General features: G+C 41.1%; 1 protein-coding gene across 1 annotated transcript in view; it reads left to right on the top strand.

Annotated features, from left to right (window-relative positions):
* FAM78B (family with sequence similarity 78 member B) overlaps window positions 1–20,035 on the top strand; it is a 135,535-nt gene extending 115,500 nt beyond the window's left edge. Inside the window, exon 2 of the mRNA XM_082265962.1 lies at window positions 18,352–20,035. Within this exon, the coding sequence (XP_082122088.1) occupies window positions 18,352–18,874 (523 nt within the window). The 3' untranslated portion in view covers window positions 18,875–20,035. The remainder of the gene's footprint in view (window positions 1–18,351) is intronic.
* Window positions 20,036–20,240: the final 205 nt, after the last annotated feature.

Below are 20,240 nucleotides of genomic sequence, written 5' to 3'. Positions count from 1 at the left end.
TTTATTTAGACATCCTTAAAAATTCAAACCACTTAAAACATTTCAAGGCCAGCTCAGTCACAATGATTCGACTTGCATTCAGAATACATTAAACCTAAAATAATGCCTGGTACACAGGGGGAGTCTTTCTTTCTCTTTTAATCCAGCGGGCTAAACGGAAAAAAAAACAGACAGGTCGCTGGAGAAACACAAGCGATGTTATTATTCCCCCCCCCCCCCCCCGGCCAGAACACAGTGATGTTGGTTTTCCAGCATGCCCTTTCGATAAAAGCCAGTCCTTAGTCTGGCTCCTGTTGGACAGGCTGCTGTACACATGGACTGAATGTCGGCCAGTTTCTGTTGAGCTGGCCAATATTTGGCCCGTGTGTACTCTCTCCCTTTCAAACAAGTTGACACATCACATAAAAAGGCTGCCAAAAGAGGTGGGTGAGCGGGACCCCCACAGGTGGTACCCCCTGACAGCTGACATGTGTGGTCATTATGCACCCAGTGCTGAATAGCTGAAAATGGTCTGGTCTTGAAGGGGGTAAAACCTTCCAGAGGTCAAGTGGTTAAAACTGTTACTTTAATTCAGCCCGGACAGTACAGTAGGCACCAGACTTCGAGTACACAGGGTGTACTATACCATACGCCTATGCAGGGCTGTGTTTTACCCAGTGTTCCGTGCATCCCTGTGCAGGCAGTCCCATTGATGTCAATTGGGACACAGCATGTTCACAGACACAAAATTACATCTTTATGGGTGCAGGTGCATGTGGGTGTGTCCCCGAACTCACCCTGTCTGCTTTTGGAGACATGCACCCACACGGATGTCATTACAATGGGATTTCAATGGGACTTCCTGCATTGGGATTCATGAAACACCAATTCTGTGATTGGAGGAGGGGGTATTGTGAAATTCAACCACCCCTCCCCTCCAGAGGAGAGGGGTGGTTGAACTTCATGATATCCCCTCTTCCAATCACAATGTCTTTTATTCAGATAAAAAAATATGAGATATTTTATGAATGCAGGAGGTTAAGTGCCAGCAACACCACATAGCCTTCACTGTATTCACTTTATGAGAGCCTAACTTGTAAGTATCAGCAAGAGCTACATTTCTGCAGTGCCTATTGTATGGCTGCGGCTGAAAGCAAGTTATACAAAGGCCATTCACACATGGGACACACCTCATTAGAGGTAGCTTATTGCTACATAACAAATATCCAAAAAGCATTTTTCCAGGAGTTCAGCTTTAACTAGGAGAAAGACATTTAAGCAATAGACTCATAATCAAAAAACCAGATCAGAAAAAATAATTTAAACCAATAAGTCTTTAAACTGAAACTAAAACAGTGGATCAGTGATCTGTGTGCAGTGAGAACTGCAATAAGCAATTGGGGTGGAGGTTCGCTAGCAGGGATACTACCACAAAGCAGAGCGGAAGGATATTATAGTGTGAGCTATGAAGCAGATTAGGCGCTCAGGTGGTTGGTGAAGTGGCTGAAGACATTTGTTGCCATTCCGGAGAGAGTCGGGCAGGAGAGCGATTACTCCTGACTGATGATTCAGGCTTGTCAAGAATTCCCCGGGTCCTCAGAAGTTGCAGACCTTTTTCCAGAGTATGAGTGACATGAGTGTCTCCGTTCCTGAAGACTATTTGCTTGGTCGGGTTCCCCCATTTGTAAATTATTTTGTGATTTCTCAGGGATTTTGTAATTGTATTCAGCTTTTTCTAAAGTTGCATAGTAAATTGAGATAGGTCTGCAAAAAAGTTACGAGAAGTGATTGAAATTGTTCCTTCACATGATAGAAATGAATACGCATTAGCACATCTCTAGGCACATGCTCAGGAATGAAGGATGGTTTAGGTACACAATGGATCCTATCTATTATCATGCTGGAGTCCTTAATTTCAGGAATCAGCACTTTTAGGTCCCTCGTATATTGGCGTAGTTCCTGAGACTGCACAGACTCTGTGATCTCCCTGATTTTTAGTTGTTTCACCTGGAGCAGTCCTTCAGGTCTGCCAATTTAGCCTTGAACCATGTATGTTTATCCATATTCTCATCATGGGCATCCACAAGATCACTGATGGTATGGGTGAACTCATCCATTTTAGATTCTATGTGGTTAACCCTGTTGCCAATAGCATGCATATCTCCAGTGAAGTGTCTAGTAAGTTGCATAATATCAGCATGGGTACCTCTGAGAGAAACTAGCATATCTTTAAGTGATGTTTCTGATACAGGCTGGTTGGTGGCTAGGAATGACAGTATGGAATCTGGCAGTTCTCTTGTGATATTCAAGGAATCAGGGATAGGGAAGAGCTCACCCCCATTATCTTTCTGCACATCCAGCCTTTTTTTCGATGTAACATGGCTCCCTTGTAATGGTGTAGATGCTGCCAGAGATAGATGGGAGTGAGGGGATCCCTGTCTCCAGAGCCACTAGGACGTGCCTCCTTTGCTGGTGGTCGGCCGCCTCATGGAGAGGCCTGCGATCCGACCCCATATTGCCTGGTCTCCCCAGCCGTCTGTTTGAAGAAAACCGTGAGTTTTTTAGGACGGGAAAGATCTTTCTTCCTGCAGGGCACGTCGGCTAGGTACTCGGGGGGCGATCTGCCTTGCTTGGGAGCAAAAATGAGGCATGAGCTTGTTGCTTTTCGATGTCATCCCGCACAACAGTCTGGAGCTGTGGACTCAAGCGTACATCTTCCTCATAGTGTTAAATGTACTAGCAGATTTAGAGAAAGAAGCCGCTGATGCAAATCTTAATTGCACAGCAAAAAGGTTTTAGCGGACTTTAAAGGCACATACCAGGCAGGCAAAAATGATTTGTTTAAAAACATGTATGTTTTATTAAACACATATTAAAACATTTAGTCCAAAAGAAAAAAGACAAAAACATGTGTGCATATTGAACATTCTTAAAATCCAAACTCTCTATGGATCTGAATTGGATATACAGACATTATGCGTGGTTATTTGCAAAAGGTAAGTACTGTAATTTTGGTCTGAAGAGGTCGACGCGTTTCGCCTTAGCTTCTTCTGGACCTCAGACGTTTATATACTTTCTTAAGCAAAAAATAAACAGAATATATAATTAATAAACAAATTACATTCATCATGTATTTTTGAGTCTTTTACATAGTGGCTTAACAATTGAGTGCACCAACCAACCTCCTTCAATGCAAGAAAACTGTATGATCCACGGCAATCAGCAACCAAAAGCAGCCATGAAAGGGGGAACAAACGAGGGGGGAGAGAACTCGACCCACCTATATTGTAAGATAAGGAACATATAACCTCCACCATCTATTTATTTAATTGTATTACTCAGATTAGATACTGTCCCATAGTTACCTATGGTTCCAGGAGATCCTGGATAGGGGACCGCAGTGTGGCGGATGACACAAATGGCGAGCAAATGCTGAAAAAGATATGTATGTATACATGTGTGTGTCTCCATTTAATTTAGTAAATAAAACCTTGCATTAAAATTTTGTTTTCACATTTACCTTATATACTATTAGGGTTGGAATTCACATCTTAGAGCCTTGTCCTATTGTTCAAGTGCAGTAAGAGATGTATGCCCTTCTGATATTTTAATCATGGAAAGCCACTAGATTTTTTGTATAATCTACAACCAAAGCCAGATAGATAGTAGGTTAATATTTAGTAGAATTGTATAACTAGATTTTCCTTTGCCCCTAGAATTCTATATACATTAATGGCTGTGTGTTGAGTTATTTTGAGGGGACAGCAAATTTACAAGGTTATACAAGCTGTACATTCACTACTTACATTGTAGCAAAGTGTCATTTCTTTGGCGTTGTCACATAAAAAGATATAATAAAATATTTACAAAAATGTAAGGAGTGTACTCACTTTTGTGAGATACTGTATTAAATATACCCAATAAAAAATGTAAAAAATGGAATTTCTTTATCAGTTTAGGCCAATATGTGTTCTGCTACATATTTTTAGTAAAAAAAAAAAAAAACACAATAAGCATATATTGATTAGTTTGCGCAAAGGTTATTGCGTCTATAAACTATGGAATCAATTTATGGAATTTTTTTTTACTTTGCGATTAAAAAAATATACTCAAAGCCAGCTTCTACACACAGGGGGGAGATTTACTAAAACCGGAGCACTCTGAATCTGATGCAGCTGTGCAATCAGCTTCTAACTTCACCTTCTGCAATTGACAATAAAACCTGGAAGCTGATTGGTTTATATGCAGAGCTGTACCAGATTTTGCACTCTCCTGCTTTAGTAAGGCTGAGTTCACACATATGCTAATTGGATGCAGGTCTCCCCACACATCTCCGGGACAGCCACGGTCAGCATTTGGAAAGGGTCCTGTGTGTCTTTGGTTCCGATTCAGGTGTGAATTCAGGAAAAAATTCTAACCTGATCTTTTGAAAACGCCCACACAAAGGGTGAAACGCGTTGGCGTAACTTCCGGCGTACGAGCCACGCATCGTCACTTCCGGTCAAGCTTCCTGGATTCGGTGGAACGCACGCCAATGCGGCGTTCCGATCTGTTCTATCCATGCGATTTTTAGCTTTCTTTCCTGTAAGTACAACATTTAACTTTTGGGGATAATAAAATACTTGAACGTATTACACTATTGGCCCCCTTCTTTTCATTACATATATTTGGACATACGATTACCACTATATTGAAGCGATTCCATCAAAGGCCCTTGGAACAAATACTGGAGCCTGTATATCAAGCCGCATTAGTTCCTATATGCGCTGATATATCTTCATTGTGGTGAGTAGGGGACCTGGAGGGTCACTCACGAGAGCACCTTACTTGTTTGGACGGATTTGCACTCGAGCACCGTATTTATCATTTGCACCAGGATTGAGGATCTGCAATTGAGCACTTTAAACAATCACCTTAATTTATAAAGAAGGACTTTTTAAAGTTCAAAAGTTTTTATTGTCATATTGTTTATATTTGCATTTCACCATGTATTTATTGGTCACTATGTTTTTTTGCTAGCGCTGTTATAATTTAATCATCACACACAATAAGCATATATTGATTAGTTTGCGCAAAGGTTATTGCGTCTATATACTATGGAATCAATTTATGGAATTTTTTTTTTTTACTTTGCGATTAAAAAAATATACTCAAAGCCAGCTTCTACACACAGGGGGGAGATTTACTAAAACTGGAGCACTCTGAATCTGATGCAGCTGTGCAATCAGCTTCTAACTTCACCTTCTGCAATTGACAATAAAACCTGGAAGCTGATTGGTTTATATGCAGAGCTGTACCAGATTTTGCACTCTCCAGCTTTAGTAAGGCTGAGTTCACACATATGCGATTTGGATGCAGGTCTCCCCACACATTTCCGGGACAGCCACGGTCAGCATTTGGAAAGGGTCCTGTGTGTCTTTGGTTCCGATTCAGGTGTGAATTCAGGAAAAAATTCTAACCTGATTCGCACCTGAATCAGTGAACAGGGGCGCACTGGACCCCATGCTGTGAACCACGGCCACAGCAAGTGTGAACCTAGCCTTATTCTCCCCTAGAGTGATTAGGTGACCTTACAATTCTTCTGGCAAGATCCTGGGAACCCTGAGGATCGCAAATCTCATGAGATAATACTCCTGCGCTTGCACCTCCTCACAAGATTTGGGCTACTCTGTGTTCCCAGGATCTCGCCAGAAAAATTGTAAAATAACCCTCTCCAGTGCAGAAGCCAGCATTATGGGTATGTATATTTTCTAACTTTTTTTTCTCCACATGTGTTTTTTACAGGAATTACAGTGCATCTGGAAATTATTCACAGCGCTTCATTTTTTCCTCATATGGTTATGTTACAGCCATATTCCAAAATTGATTAAATTCATTATTTTCCTCAAAATTCTACAAACAATACTTCATAATGACAATGTTAAAGATGTTGGTTTGAAATAATTGCAATTTTTTTGAAAATAAATAATTTAAAAAATCACATGTACATAAGTATTCAGTCTTTGCTCAATACTCTGTTGGAAAATGTACTTTTTGTTGGAAGCGCTCTGGAGCAGGTTTTCATCAAGGATGTCTCTGTACATTGCTGCATTCATCTTTCCCTCGATCCTGACTAGTCTCCTAGTTCCTGCCGCTGAAACATCCCCACAGCATGATGCTGCTACCACCATTCTTCACAGTAGGGATGGAATTGGCAAGGTGATGAGCGGTAAATGGTTTTCTGCAGACATGACACTTTCAGGTGAAAGAGTTCAATGTTTTCATCAGACCAGAGAATTTTGTTTCTCATGCTCTGAGAGTTCTTCAGGCGCCTTTTGGCAAACTCCAGGTAATCTGTCGTGTCCCTTTTACTGAGAAGTGGCTTCCATCTGGCCCTCTACCATACAGGCCTGATTGGAGGAGTGTTGCAGAGATGGTTGTTCTACTGGAAGGTTCTATAATCTCCACAGAGAAACTCTGGAGCTCTATCAGAGTGATCATTGGATTCTTAGTCACCTCCCTGACTAAGGCCCTTCTCCCCCAATCGCTCAGTTTGGCCGGGTGGCCCGCTCAAGGAATAGTCCTGCTGATTCCAAACTTCTTCCATTTACGGATGATGGAGGCCACTGTGCTCATTGAGACCTTTAATGCTGCAGACATTTTTCTGTACCCTTCCCCAAATCCGTGTCTCAATACAATCCTGTCTCGGAGGTCTACAGACAATTCCTTTGACTTCATGGCTTGGTTTGTGCTCTGACATGCACTGTTAACTGTGGGACCTTATATAGACAGGTGTGTGCCTTTCCAAATCATGTCCAATAAACTCAATTTACCACAGGTGGACTCCAATCAATTTGTAGAAACATCTCAAGGATGATCAGTGGAAACAGGATGCACCTGAGCTCAATTTTGAGTATCATGGCAAAGGCTGTGAATACTTATGTAAGTGTGATTTTTTTTTTGTTTTTTATTTTTAAGAAATTAGCAAAGATTTCAAACAAACTTCTTTCACAATGTCATTATGGGGTTTCCTTTGTAGAATTTTGAGGAAAATAATGAATTTAATCAATTTTGGAATAAGGCTGTAACATAACAAAATGTGGAAAAAGTGAAGCGCTGTGAATACTTTCTGGATGCACTGTATGCAGCGATTTGAAATGAATGGGAGGTCTGATGTAATAATCAGACTTTTTATTTTCGTGCAAGGCCTGCTTTAAAGAAAAAAGCATATGATACTGTAAATAGAATAATTAAATAGAATCTCCAGCAACTACAACTTAGGTTTGCCATGCCCGGGTATATGCTATTCTATTATATACAACTAAAACATGCTATACAGGCCCAGGGCTCCTTGCAACACTTGACAATGTCCTCTACCCCTGTATTCTCCCTCATGCAATAGTTTAGTTCTACTAAAGGGTTTATATCCTGCTGTTATGCCTCCTTGCCTTGCTGGGTGCATATTTGGAGAAGTTCCCTAGTAAGGCCGGTGAAAAATGGAGTACAGACGTTGGTGAGAAAACAGAGGAGCAATGGGAGGATGCATTAGAATCTCTTAATGTATCGCAGCAAGTATCACAACTGTACATCCTTCTTAGGGTTCATCATAACCCGTTGAGGCTTCATGCCAAGGGTCTACGCCCAGATAACCTATGCAGTAAGTGTGAGAGGGATGTGGGGGGACTTGGTACACTTAATTTGGAGATGCCCAAAACTGCACCGGTACTGGACAGTAGTGTCCACTACGATTAATCAGGTCTTAGGTTTAGAGATTCCACTGGATCCTAGACAGTATGTACTGGGTATACTTGATTCCATTGTCCATGATAAATATCTGAGGGAGGCGGCGGCAAGGGCCCTCTTTCAGGCTCGCTTAATTATACTCAGGCACTGGATAGCACGGGAACCACCTACATATAAGATGTGGCTGGATCAGATGGGCAATATCCTTCGTATGGAAAAATGTATCTATCAACATAGGGGTTCACCCACTAAACTATTTAAAATTTGGGGTGCTTAGTTAGATGCCCCGGGAATGGCACCGACTGACATGGTGTTGGAGCGCTTACTGATTTAGGTCCTTGGGGGGTGTAGGGAACGGGTTTATTGCCGCTGTGGGTTTCAATGTTAATATTTCTGCCTAAACACAAGATTGTATAATAATGCTGGTTTTGGAATACATTCTGATATGGTTACCCAGTTGGGTCCTGTATAATCTCCATTTGTGATTGTGACAACAATGTATGTAATTGTGCGCTACTTCTCAATAAAACTACTTCTTAATTAAAAAAAAAAAAATAGAATCTCCATAGAGTTGAGAAAATAGAAACCCATATAGTAGCAAAACAGGTGGGCACCACCACCCAATATACATATAGAAACATTACTAAAGAACTAGTAGGACTTTATTGGCACCCCAACGAGTCACAACAATTAGTTAAAAAAAGTGATCACAAATTTTTATTGACCAAATCAAAAAAGTAAAACAGCACATAGAAAATAAATCCAAACATCAATTGTTATGCCTTTAATGTATACTAAAAAGAACGGCACTAAAATTATGCAGAGGATCACTCTCAAAAATGAATATGTGAATTACATGGGGAGTCCGAAACTTCTCTTTCTCAACATGTTTTTCTTAATGCCGTCTCTTCAAGAGAATGAAAAGATCATCACAAAGTTTCTAAATGTATACAAATATAGGTATTACCAACATAAAACCTAGGTATAATATTGCACAAGTGATTACAAAATGTCTGGAAATTTTAGTGCTTCACTACAATAAAGGGATTTCTCCTTAGTATACATTGAAGGCATAACAATTAATGTCTGGATTTTAATTCGACATTACATTTTTAACTAATTTTTGTGTGACTCCTTGGGGTGCCAATAAAGCCCTACTAGTTCTTCAGTAATGTTTCCCTATGATAAATAGAACATGAAGTGTGGATACAAGAACACATGTGGAATTAATCTCCTGCTGTTAAAGACATGCTTCTTGAAGTTACCCATAATCTAATTTCGGAATTTGGTTTCCTATTTTAGAAATCACCTGTGTTAAATATGATTCCTTCCTTCCTCTATTAAAATGTTTCTCCCATATCAGCTCTGCAAATTCCTTTCCCTAAAAAAGTATTTCCTAAGCTCTTGAAAGCTGTCCTAATAAATTTTGATTTTCTGGACTAGTAATTCCTTTCTTTCTGCTGAATAGTACATTACAAGCAATTGCATGCAACTTGCATAGGTTGCTTTACAAATCAAGATTTAAGTGTTTGTTATTGATGAACTAAATGTACTTTAAATCATTTTGTGTCCTAAAAAAAATATATATTATTTCAGTACTAGAATAAGCTGAAACTGTTTATTCATGTAACCTTCCTGCTGAAAATACTTGTTATATTGAGTATTGTAAGTCTCTTGTGCTTAAATGCTGAACTGTCCAGTTGTAAGTTTTGAGCCCAGTTGTAACAAATTCCTAACATGAAGTGCATAGGTCTCCAGTTTCTCATTCCCTGCTGTCTATTGGCATACAGAACCAAAAGGTTGTGTTATTAATGCACTGTACTTTTGCAGATCTAAACAGTAATAAGAGCCTAGCCACAAACATTTTAGTGAAGGTAATCCACTGTTCATACACTCTCAGCACTCAGTGCTTGATGAACTATTTAAAATAACCAACAAGTGGACATCTTAGACAATATGAATCCATATTCTTGAAGTGAATGTAAAGTCTCGGGTTTAAAAAAACAAAAAAAAAACAAACATGTTATACTTACCTCCTCTGTGCAGTTGGTTTTGCACAGAGTATACTGGATCCTCCTCTTCTCAGGTCCCTCGTTCCTGCTCCTAGCCCCTCCCCCCTTTCGAGTGCCCCTACAGCAAGCAGCTTGCTATGGGGGCATCCGAGCCAAGCTGCAGCTCCGTGTGTCCATTCAGACACAGGGCTGCAGTTTGGCCCCACCCCTATCTCTCCTGATTGGCTAACTAACTTTGATTGACAGCTGCGGGAGCCAATGGTGCCACGGCTGTGTCTCAGCCAATCAGGAGAGAGGGTCCCGGATGGCCGAGAGACTAGTGGACATCGCTGGAGGTTTGTCTTGCAAGACACTAACCATTTTTTCGTTTAGCATTATCCACGTGAGTTTACGCTTCATTAAGGTTATGTCTATAGCCGGGCTTTTTCAAGCGGTCGCAATAGCAATTTTGGCCACCAGGAACATGAAGTATATTAAGGCCTGTGTGTGTCTCGGGACATTGTCATCAGGTTTATTCAGTAGAAAAATACTCGCATATTTGGTAAAATTGACCATCATTACTGAAAAAATAAAAGAATGAACCTTCATCCAAAAACGACGCACTTTAGGGCAAGTCCACTATACATGTAGAAACATGCCTATCTGGCCACATCCCCTGAAGCAAGAGGCAGATGAGCCCGGATACATTTTCGAGAGTCGCTCCTGTACCAGGTACCCTACGCTCTCCTTTCTACTATTCAGATATGGAGGAAGAATCATTCCAATACCTTAATTTCAGTCTAAAGTCTGTTTCTAGATTCATCTCTGGTCTTTTTCCACTGCCCATGTACAGTAACTTGGTCACCTTCAGCCACCCAAAACCTCATCAGAACCAGCTGCCTGGGTTTGTAAGTACTTGATGCTTTGCCTTTTTTTGGGGCCAGTTGCTTACCACTACGTGGCTTGTTACAAGCCTCACTTGGGCCTGATTCTGTGCAGTTCTGTAGAGCACTGTGGCTACACACTGTGGAACACTGATGAGACATCCAAGGGACATTTGATTTTTCCTACCCTTACAGGGATGTAATCTCTTCAGACCTGTTTTTGATACCGTTGTTAATAACATTAACATGCATGGCAGGAGTGTGCTCCTTCCTCAAAGCAGGAGATCTGTGGAAGGAACATCTGCTTTGACAGTAAGTACACATAGGCCTTCAGAGCCTAACTGCTGTTTAAGTTATAGAACCTGGAACTAGAGGTCTGCTAAGCCTGCATGAAGGTGCGTTCCCTCTTCTATAACTAGGGGATTGCATGTACTTCCAGACATGTTTCCAAAGAGTTTGTCCTTTCTGTGCTCAAGACATCCCTTTTAGCCCGCTGGCTAACTCCTTGTGTGTGGAAACTTCTTCAGGTGCCACTGATCCTTCTTGTGCTACTACATTCAGTAATGGGGCTTTCTTTGTTCTTCATATTCTGTGGAATTACACTCCCTTATTCAGGTGAATGGTACATCCTCAGATGCTATTAAACCACTATGGTGGTTGGTACCCCTCAGCATTTCTCCTCTATAGAGGACCCCCTGATTTACTCGATTAGTCAGGACCAGCTCCTACTGCTCTTTTTTTTTTTTTTTTTAACATAAACCTGACTTCTCAATGTTCTTCGGGGGCATCTGCTGCTTCTAACAGCTCTGGACTTTTTGTTCATTCCAGTGCCTTTTCCTGGCACCCATATTGTAGAATGCTTAGACGACCTTCCAAAACCACTTCAGTCTTTAGACATGCCCAGTGGCGTAGCGTGGGGGGTGCAGGGGGGGCCGGCCGCACCGGGCGCAACATCTGGGGGGGGCGCATCTGCAGTGTCACTCTGTCTGTCTGACATACACAGTTCACACACTGCGGCTGCCTCCATCTTTAGGCTGGAAGATGTCCAGCGCGGCCGCCCTATGGCTGAAAATGATGGGTCGGGGCGGGGCTGGACTGTGCCTCACCTGTCCATTGGTGTAGGGTGGGGTGGCATTGCAAGCCAAGCCCCGCCTATGCCGCCTCTCCTCACTGCTCAGTCAGTTTAGCAGCGAGTGAGTCAGCAGCCTGGCGCTGTCACAGAGTGGGTGTCCAGAGGCTCTAATAGGCTTCAAAAAAGGGTGGACCCGGGGCAGTGCGCCCCGAGCCCACCCATTGTGTGACAATAGCGAATAAAAAATTTGCTATTGTCACACGGATCCTCCTCCTGGCCAATCAGGAATTGGGTCCGAGACCCGCTTCCTGATTGGCCGAAAGGCAAACACATGCCATTGGCAGAGGAGGAGGCGGGAGGACTCGAGGAGACGCGGGGAACTGAGGAGAAGCCGCCGCTGCAAGTAAGTATCTCTGCATTGAAGGGGGCACGCTGATCTCTCTGCATTGAAGGGGGGCACGGCACTTTGGTCACTCTGCATTGAATGGGGCACGCTGGTCTCTCTGCTTTGAAAAGGGGCACGCTGGTCTCTCTGCATTGAAAGGGGGCACGCTGGTCACTCTGCATTGAAGGGGGCACGTTGATCTCTCTGCATTGAAGGGGGGCACGCTGGTCATTCTGCATTGAAAGGGGGCACACTGGTCATTCTGCATTGAAAGGGGGCACACTGGTCATTCTGCATTGAAAGGGGGCACGCTGGTCACTCTGCATTGATGGGGGCACGATGATCTCTCTGCATTGAAGGGGGGCACGCTGGTCATTCTGCATTGAAAGGGGGCACGCTGGTCTCTCTGCATTGAAAGGGGGCGCGCTGGTCACTCTGCATTGATGTAGGCATGATGATCTCCCTGCATTGAAGGGGGCACGCTGGTCATTCTGCATTGAAAGGGGGCACGCTGGTCATTCTGCATTGAAAGGGGGCACGTTGGTCATTCTGCATCGAAAGGGGGCACGCTGGTCATTCTGCATTGAAAGGGGGCACGCTGGTCATTCTGCATTGAAAGGGGGCACGCTGTGGTCATTTTGCATTGAAAGGGGGCACGCTGGTCTCTCTGCATTGAAAGGGGGCACGCTGGTCTCTCTGCATTGAAAGGGGGAACGCTGATCTCTCTGCATTGAAGGGGGGCACGGCACGCTGGTCACTCTGCATTGAATGGGGCACGCTGGTCTCTCTGCATTGAAAGGGGGCACGCTTGTCTCTCTGCATTGAAAGGGGGCCCGCTGGTCACTCTGCATTGATGGGGGCACGCTGGTCACTCTGCATTGATGGGGGCACAATGATCTCTCTGCATTGAAGGGGGGCACACTGGTCATTCTGCATTGAAAGGGGCCACGCTGGTCATTCTGCATTGAAAGGGGGCACGCTGGTCATTCTGCATTGAAAGGGGACATGCTGTGGTCTTTCTGCATTGAAAGGGGGCACGCTGGTCTCTCTGCATTGAAAGGGGGCACGCTGGTCTCTCTGCATTGAAAGGGGGCACACTATACCTTGATTACTGGAGGCCCCTTTCACACTTTTGTGACCTCAAAGTCGGGTTAGGGGGCGCAAATTACTTGCCTTGCCCCAGGTGCTGACAACCCACGCTACGCCACTGGACATGCCTAGTACATCCAGAGCCTGAAGAGGTTAAACAAGTTCATGGCTTAAAACTTTAATACACGTTTCTTGTATTCTTGTAAGATCAATTTATTATGCTATATTGACTATCCGTAATGGTAAATATACTATAATACATTCACGTCTTTTTTCATATTTACCTGATTAAATTATATAATTTAGAACTCTTTATTGAACAAAGCTGTTTTAGGCACACCCGCATATCAACCTCCTGCTTTGTCTTTATTGAACAAAGGAACAACTTTTACTGATATGTACATAGTATTAGATCTCAGAGATTTAACTGATAACTTTGACAAAGTGATAACTTTTATTATAATACTATACTATAAGATAAAAAAAAGTAATTTTACATCTTTTATGGGGACAAACACGACAACCTTGTCTTGCGAAAATTATTTTATTTTCTATGCAGTCTATAGACAAACATTTGTATGAAAATAGATTTTTTGTTTTACATTTTGATTATTTTTAGTTATAATATAAGTAGCATTACTGTAGATACTAAATATACATTGTATTCTATAATTTGTCTTGCTATGACACTAAAAATACATTTCTAAAAAAAAAATACATTTCTAGGACAGAGAATGGCAGGGTTATTTCCAAATTAAACTTAGGCTTTATTTTATGCAACACTGAAAAAAATAAATCTTAAAATAAATACTAAGCAAACCATCACAGGCGTGGCATGTGTATCACCCTCTCCAGTTGCATGTTATGCTTTATGTGAGCAGTCCAGAGGGGGGGGGGGGCAGTGAGGCAGTAAAACTGTTGCTAAACCACCCATTTTTACTACTCCCTTTTCCACCTGGTTAAAGACCTAAAGGGGAAGTAGGCATAGTTAAAATTATTTTTAATATTTTGTCAATCTAAAAAAAATATATTTACAAATACAGCACACAGTCATTCTTTTCCTTTACCTCCTCAAACCTTTATTTATTACAGGGATTCCCAGTATAGATAAGGGGGTATCAAAAAAGCTGGGCATTGCTGAACTTCTGTTTCCACTCTGTGGTTTGCCTCTTTACAGTTACTTTTTGTTGTACTCCAGTCCTCCTTCTTTTTCCCAAAGAACAAATAAAGGAGGCTATGACCAACCACACTGCATTTGGCCATAGTACTGCTTCCTAGCCCATTTTCATGTATAAGATTAACATACAAAAGCAGTGAAACACTCTTTAAAATATTAATGTGAAATGTATATATGGAGTTCATGTGACAATCACATTGGTTCGAATTCCAACCATGGCACTACCTACTTGGAGTTTACATGTTCTCCCTGTGCCTGTGTGGGTTTCTTCCAGGTACACCAGTTTCCTTCCACAATCCAAAGACATGCTGGTAGGTTAATTGCCTCCTGTCTAAATTGGCCCTAGTATGTGTATGTATATGAATGTGAGTTAGGGACCTTAGATTGTAAGCTCCTTGAGGGCAGGGACTGATGTGAATGTACAATAAATATGTAAAGCATTGTGTAAATTGAAGTACCTGTTAATATTAATCTGCGCTGAGATCAGTTGGTGGAGCTAGCAGGCAACCTGTAATGCTTTTATGGTTCTCTTGCTTTCTCCTGGTCCACAGAGAGCCAATTGGTGCTGTTGCTCTCATTTAGGTTATAGAATAAAAAGCATTTTTATTTTTAGGCTCCATACACACCTATGCAATTTGCTTTTGAGCGTTTCTGCAGTGCTTTTTTGTGGGGTTTTTTTGCAGATTTTTACCAAATTTCTTGTTTAAGCAGATTAAAAAATGCTGTAAAAAATGCCCTACATGCTTTTCTTCAGCTACTCCACTGAAGTCTATTGAACCAAAAAAAGCACAGTTTTGCGTTTAAAAAAGTCCTTTTGCGTTTAAAAAAATCCCTGACCCTTTCCAAAGGCACAAAAATGCATTGATGTGAACTTGTTCCATAGGAACCCATGTTAAAAATAATGTCCTGTGTTTCTGCAAAAAGCATAAAAGCATGAAAAAAAGCGCATTGATCGTCCGGTTTTTTTTTTTTTTTTTTTTTGCATGCTAGTCTTCATATCAAAAACAAAAAGGTTACTAGAGTATGAAAAATCTCATACCACAGAATTAAAATTCGTAAGTGATGAAATGTATTTGTATTGTATTTTCAGATGAAAACTGTACTGATTAAACGAAAATAGTGCAATCTAGTATCGTATGAGACCAAAGCTGTGTACTAATGATCAAATTATCGTAATATTGCTCCAAAAGCGGTATTTTTTTTTTTTTCCTTTTTACAATATTCTGATTGTGTGTATGGGGCTTAAGGCTACATTCACACCTATGCAGTTTGCTCTTGAGCGTTTCTGCAGTGCTTTTTGCTGTGCTTTTTTTACAGTGATGTTGCCGCGTTTTTGCTGCAAATTGCGTTTTGCATGCTTTTTTTTTTTTTTTTTCGTTGGGCAGATTGAGAAATGCAAATTGCAACAAAAAGTGTTAAATACGTACTACATGCTTTTCTGCAGCTTCTCCAGTAAATTCTATTGAACCAAAAAAGCAAAAAAATGCACCCTTTTGCTTTTAAAAAAAAGTCCCTGACCCTTTCCAAAAACGCAGGGGCACAAAAATACAATGATGTGTTCCATAAGAACCCATGTTAAAAAAAAAATATCCTGCATTTTTTGCCAAAAACATTAAAAAAAACACATTGGTGTGAACGGAGCCTAAATAGCAATGTAATTGGAGAACCACTGTCAACCAGCCTTTGGTACCTCCCTCTCAAGCTGCTGCAAAGTATGTCACGTGGGATGGCTAGCTGGGGAGACGAAGCCTTTCTCAGTCATCCTGCTGGAGATGCCCCTTGTCACATGGGGTGGATTGCACATTGTCACATGGGGTGGATAGCTGGGGAGGGAGAGCCTCTATCAGTCGATCTGCTGGAGCCAACCCACTAGCCGAAGAAAAGAGTCAAGGAGAATGGCTTTTCTGTAGAGAAAATGCACAGCATGTGCACTGTGATTGGCAACGCAGAACACAGAGGATCAGCTGCAATAGCATTGCCGCTCAGAATACGGAAGTCAATTATAATGGCAGAACCAGTTGGGTATTTACTAGAAAAGAATATATACATGATGGAAAGGTTAAGGACACAAACAGAGAAGCACTTACACTTTAACATCCCTAAAATCCATAAATCAAAATTACATGATTGAGATTACATTTTAATAACTAGTGAAAATTACAGAGGTATAGGTCTCAGTGATTTATCTAATTGCGGTGGTTAGGAAAAAAATATATTTTCTCTAAAAACACACATTGGGTTACATTTTAAAGGGGTATTAGCTTCTCTGCATTAACTGTGTCTTTTGGATTGTACTTTTTATTTTTAATTTTTAAACATTAAAACATTTTCAACCAATAACTATATTTGTTTACATTAGAAATTTAATGTGGATAAGTGCAAGATAATGCACCTGGGGCGTAAAAACCCAAGGGCAGAATATAGAATATTTGACACAGTCCTGACCTCAGTATCTGAGGAAAGGGATTTAGGAGTAATTATTTCAGAAGACTTAAAGGTGGGAAGACAATGTAATAGAGCAGCACGAAATGCCAGCAGAATGCTTGGATGTATAGGGAGAGGTATAAGCAGTAGAAAGAGAGAAGTGCTTATGCCGCTGTACAGAACACTGGTGAGACCTCACTTGGAGTATTGTGCGCAGTACTGGAGGCCATATCTCCAGAAGGATATAGATACTCTAGAGAGAGTTCAGAGAAGAGCTACTAAACTAGTACATGGATTGCAGGAAAAAACTTACCAGGAAAGGTTAAAGGACCTTAACATGTATAGCTTGGAAGAAAGAAGAGACAGAGGGGATATGATAGAAACCTTTAAATACATAAAGGGAATCAACTCGGTAAAGGAGGAGAGCATATTTAAAAGAAGAAAAACTACCACAAGAGGACACAGTTTTAAACTAGAGGGGCAAAGGTTTAAAAGTAATATGAGGAAGTATTACTTTACTGAGAGAGTAGTGGATGCATGGAATAACCTTCCTGCAGAAGTGGTAGCTGCAAATACAGTGAAGGAGTTTAAGCATGCATGGGATAGGCATAAGGCTATCCTTCATATAAGATAGGGCCAGGGACTATTCATAGGATTCAGATATATTGGGCAGACTAGATGGGCCAAATGGTTCTTATCTGCCGACACATTCTATGTTTCTATGTTTGTAATTACTGTACAATAATGACTATATGCATGGCATATTAGTGACTTACAAGTGGCATTTATCAGTATTCTGTGCAATTTCTAGACAAGCCAGCAGCAATTTTAAAATAATCACTATTAATATGTAGCTTCATTTTAAAATTATTTCTGTACTGATGAGATCCTGAAAAGTTTCCACAGATGACTGTGAACTTAAAGCGGAGTTCCACCCTGGAATACTTTTTTTAATAAAAATACCCCCGGGACAGTCAGGGCTAGTACATTCCACAATGGCTAGCCTCTGATCTGTCCCGGGTTGCACTTAACTTTTAGGACAAATACTTACCTTGAAAATGTATTGTCCAGCGCTGCCATCTCAGGTGTGGGCAGCTTGAAGCCAGCGCGATCCTCTTCTGTGTCCTCTTCCATCTTCTTCGGTCCCACGATGCACTGCACCGGCCCCGCCGTCACTTCCATTGCGCGCACGTCATCCCTCCACAGCTTCTGGGCATGCCCAGAAGCTGTTTAGAAGGGAATGACGCGCCCGCCCCGGAACTGACGTCGGGGCCGGTGCAGGCGCAATGATTCCTGGGAGCGATGATGTTCAGCTCCCAGGAATCATTGCAAAGCCAGGAAGTGACGACGAGCCGTGGCCGCCGAGGGGAGGAAGAAGGAAGTAAGGTAAGTATTTTCTTCTCTACGAGGTAAGTAAAAAAAAAAGAAAAATGCGATTATCCATTTGTTTTTCAGGTGACCCGGAGCGAGAAGATGGAGGTAAGTATCATTTTAGGGTGGAACTCCACTTTAAGCTTCTTAACAAAAACTTTTTTGTTAATACCATCTTGTGTTTGTTTGCTGAATCTATAAAAGGATTTATATAGAACATTTGAAATTAATGTAATTTTTTTTTTGTTTCTCCCCAGGTCCAGCTGGGAACTTCCAGATCTGAGGGAAGGAAGGGTAAAAGCCATCAGTGACTCAGATGGCGTAAGCTATCCTTGGTATGGAAACACCACTGAAACTGTGACCTTAATAGGTCCTACCAACAAAATGTCCAGGTTCTCCGTCAGCATGAATGACAACTTTTACCCGAGTGTGACGTGGGCAGTGCCTGTCAGTGAAAGTAATGTGCCCTTACTCACAAGAATCAAAAGAGACCAAAGTTTTACGACATGGTTGGTAGCAATGAACATGAACACCAAGGAAAAGATCATTTTACAGACAATAAAATGGAGAATGAGGGTAGATATAGAGGTGGATCCTTCTCAGGTTTTGGGTAAACGGGCCAGATTGGTGGGAAGGACTCAGCAGGAGCAGCCAAGAGTTTTAAGCCGCATGGAGCCAATCCCAACCAATGCACTGGTAAAACCTAATGCGAACGATGCACAGGTGCTAATGTGGAGACCGAAAAGGGGACAGCCTGTAATTGTTATTCCTCCTAAATAGGATCGGCTATGGTTTGATGAAAGATTGCTCCAAATGAAGATGTTTTAAAGCTGTTCAAAGCTTTGAAGACAGTGCATGGGTTCAAAGACACTAAAAACTTTTAGCAGTATTTATTTAATGTGCGCATTTTTTTGAAAGTGAACAAAAGTTTTATACAGTCTATTTATTTAAATATAACTGTTCTTAGTGCCTGTGGCCAAAAAAGCGTAAAAAAAAGATTGGTACTGCAGGAGTATAATTGTGTTGGTCAAACATTTAATCCCCTTTATCATGTTTTCATGTTTGAGTTTCCCAAAAAAACTTTTCAGTTCCATGCATTTTCAAGAGAATTACAAAGAAACATAGATTTACAGTGCTTTATACAATAAAGGGAATTTTTCAAAAAGCAACATATCATCTATCTAAGAAGCCTTTGGTGGAAGTAGCCATTTCCACCTCTTGAACCACATGCATAAGTTACAGGGAAATAAAGTAGAACCTGCTTTACTGCAAATGAAGGCATTGCCTTGAAATAGATGGCAGCTTTCATCAGAGGTTTCTCAGATAGCTGTTTGGATGTGTTATAGATTTCCTTTAAGTTGCCCAGTCATTACTTTTTAAAGTATAAAGTACATGACAGTGGGATATTCTATATATAGAAATAATTTCTGCAGCAAATATGCAATCATACATCAGCCTTTCAATTTGTTGATCTAATCATTTATCCATATATCATTGTTGAACTGAAATCCAAACAGAATAACTTTTTGTAAAGCATACATTCTGCTTTAATGGTAAATTAATAGGCAGTTTTTTACAACTTTTTAAATATATTTGAAACATTTGAAGTTATATGGGCAAGCATGAGTGTTTTAATATCTTTGTGGAATGAATTTGTGGATTGATTTCTAAGCGACCGTAATAACATTTTTGTTTCAACTTTCAATAAAGAAACATTACAGTCAAGACCGCGTTATATGCATATTAGATATGCTCATTAAATTGTGTTGAAGAATATCTTGTCTTTGGTTGTTAAGCTAAGCATTTTCTGTTATGAATGCTTTCTTTCTGTGTCACGGGAAAATGTATGAAAATGAATGTACATAACGTACCTAGTAATCAAGATGTTGCAGCAGTGCTGACTTGCCAGTGTTATATTAAATCTGGTTTAATCACAAATGAATAATAAACATTAAAGCCCAGTTGTAGTTTTCAAAAAGCTGATAGCAGAAAACAGCAAGTTTTGGATGTCTAACTATTTTTATTTGTCCAAAGCTTGGCTATCCTTAAATTAAAATTCTACGCTTGTTTGGAGGCTGCAGCCATGGGCGTCCGCAGGTAGGGGCAAGAGGGGGCAAATGCCCCCCCCCCCCCCCCCCCCGGAATC

The sequence above is a fragment of the Pelophylax lessonae genome (assembly GCF_965119305.1).
Source record: "Pelophylax lessonae genome assembly, chromosome: 8".
NCBI lineage: Eukaryota > Metazoa > Chordata > Amphibia > Anura > Ranidae > Pelophylax > Pelophylax lessonae.
The sequence above is the reverse complement of the archived record's forward strand: the minus strand, read 5'-3'. Positions and strand labels throughout refer to the sequence as shown.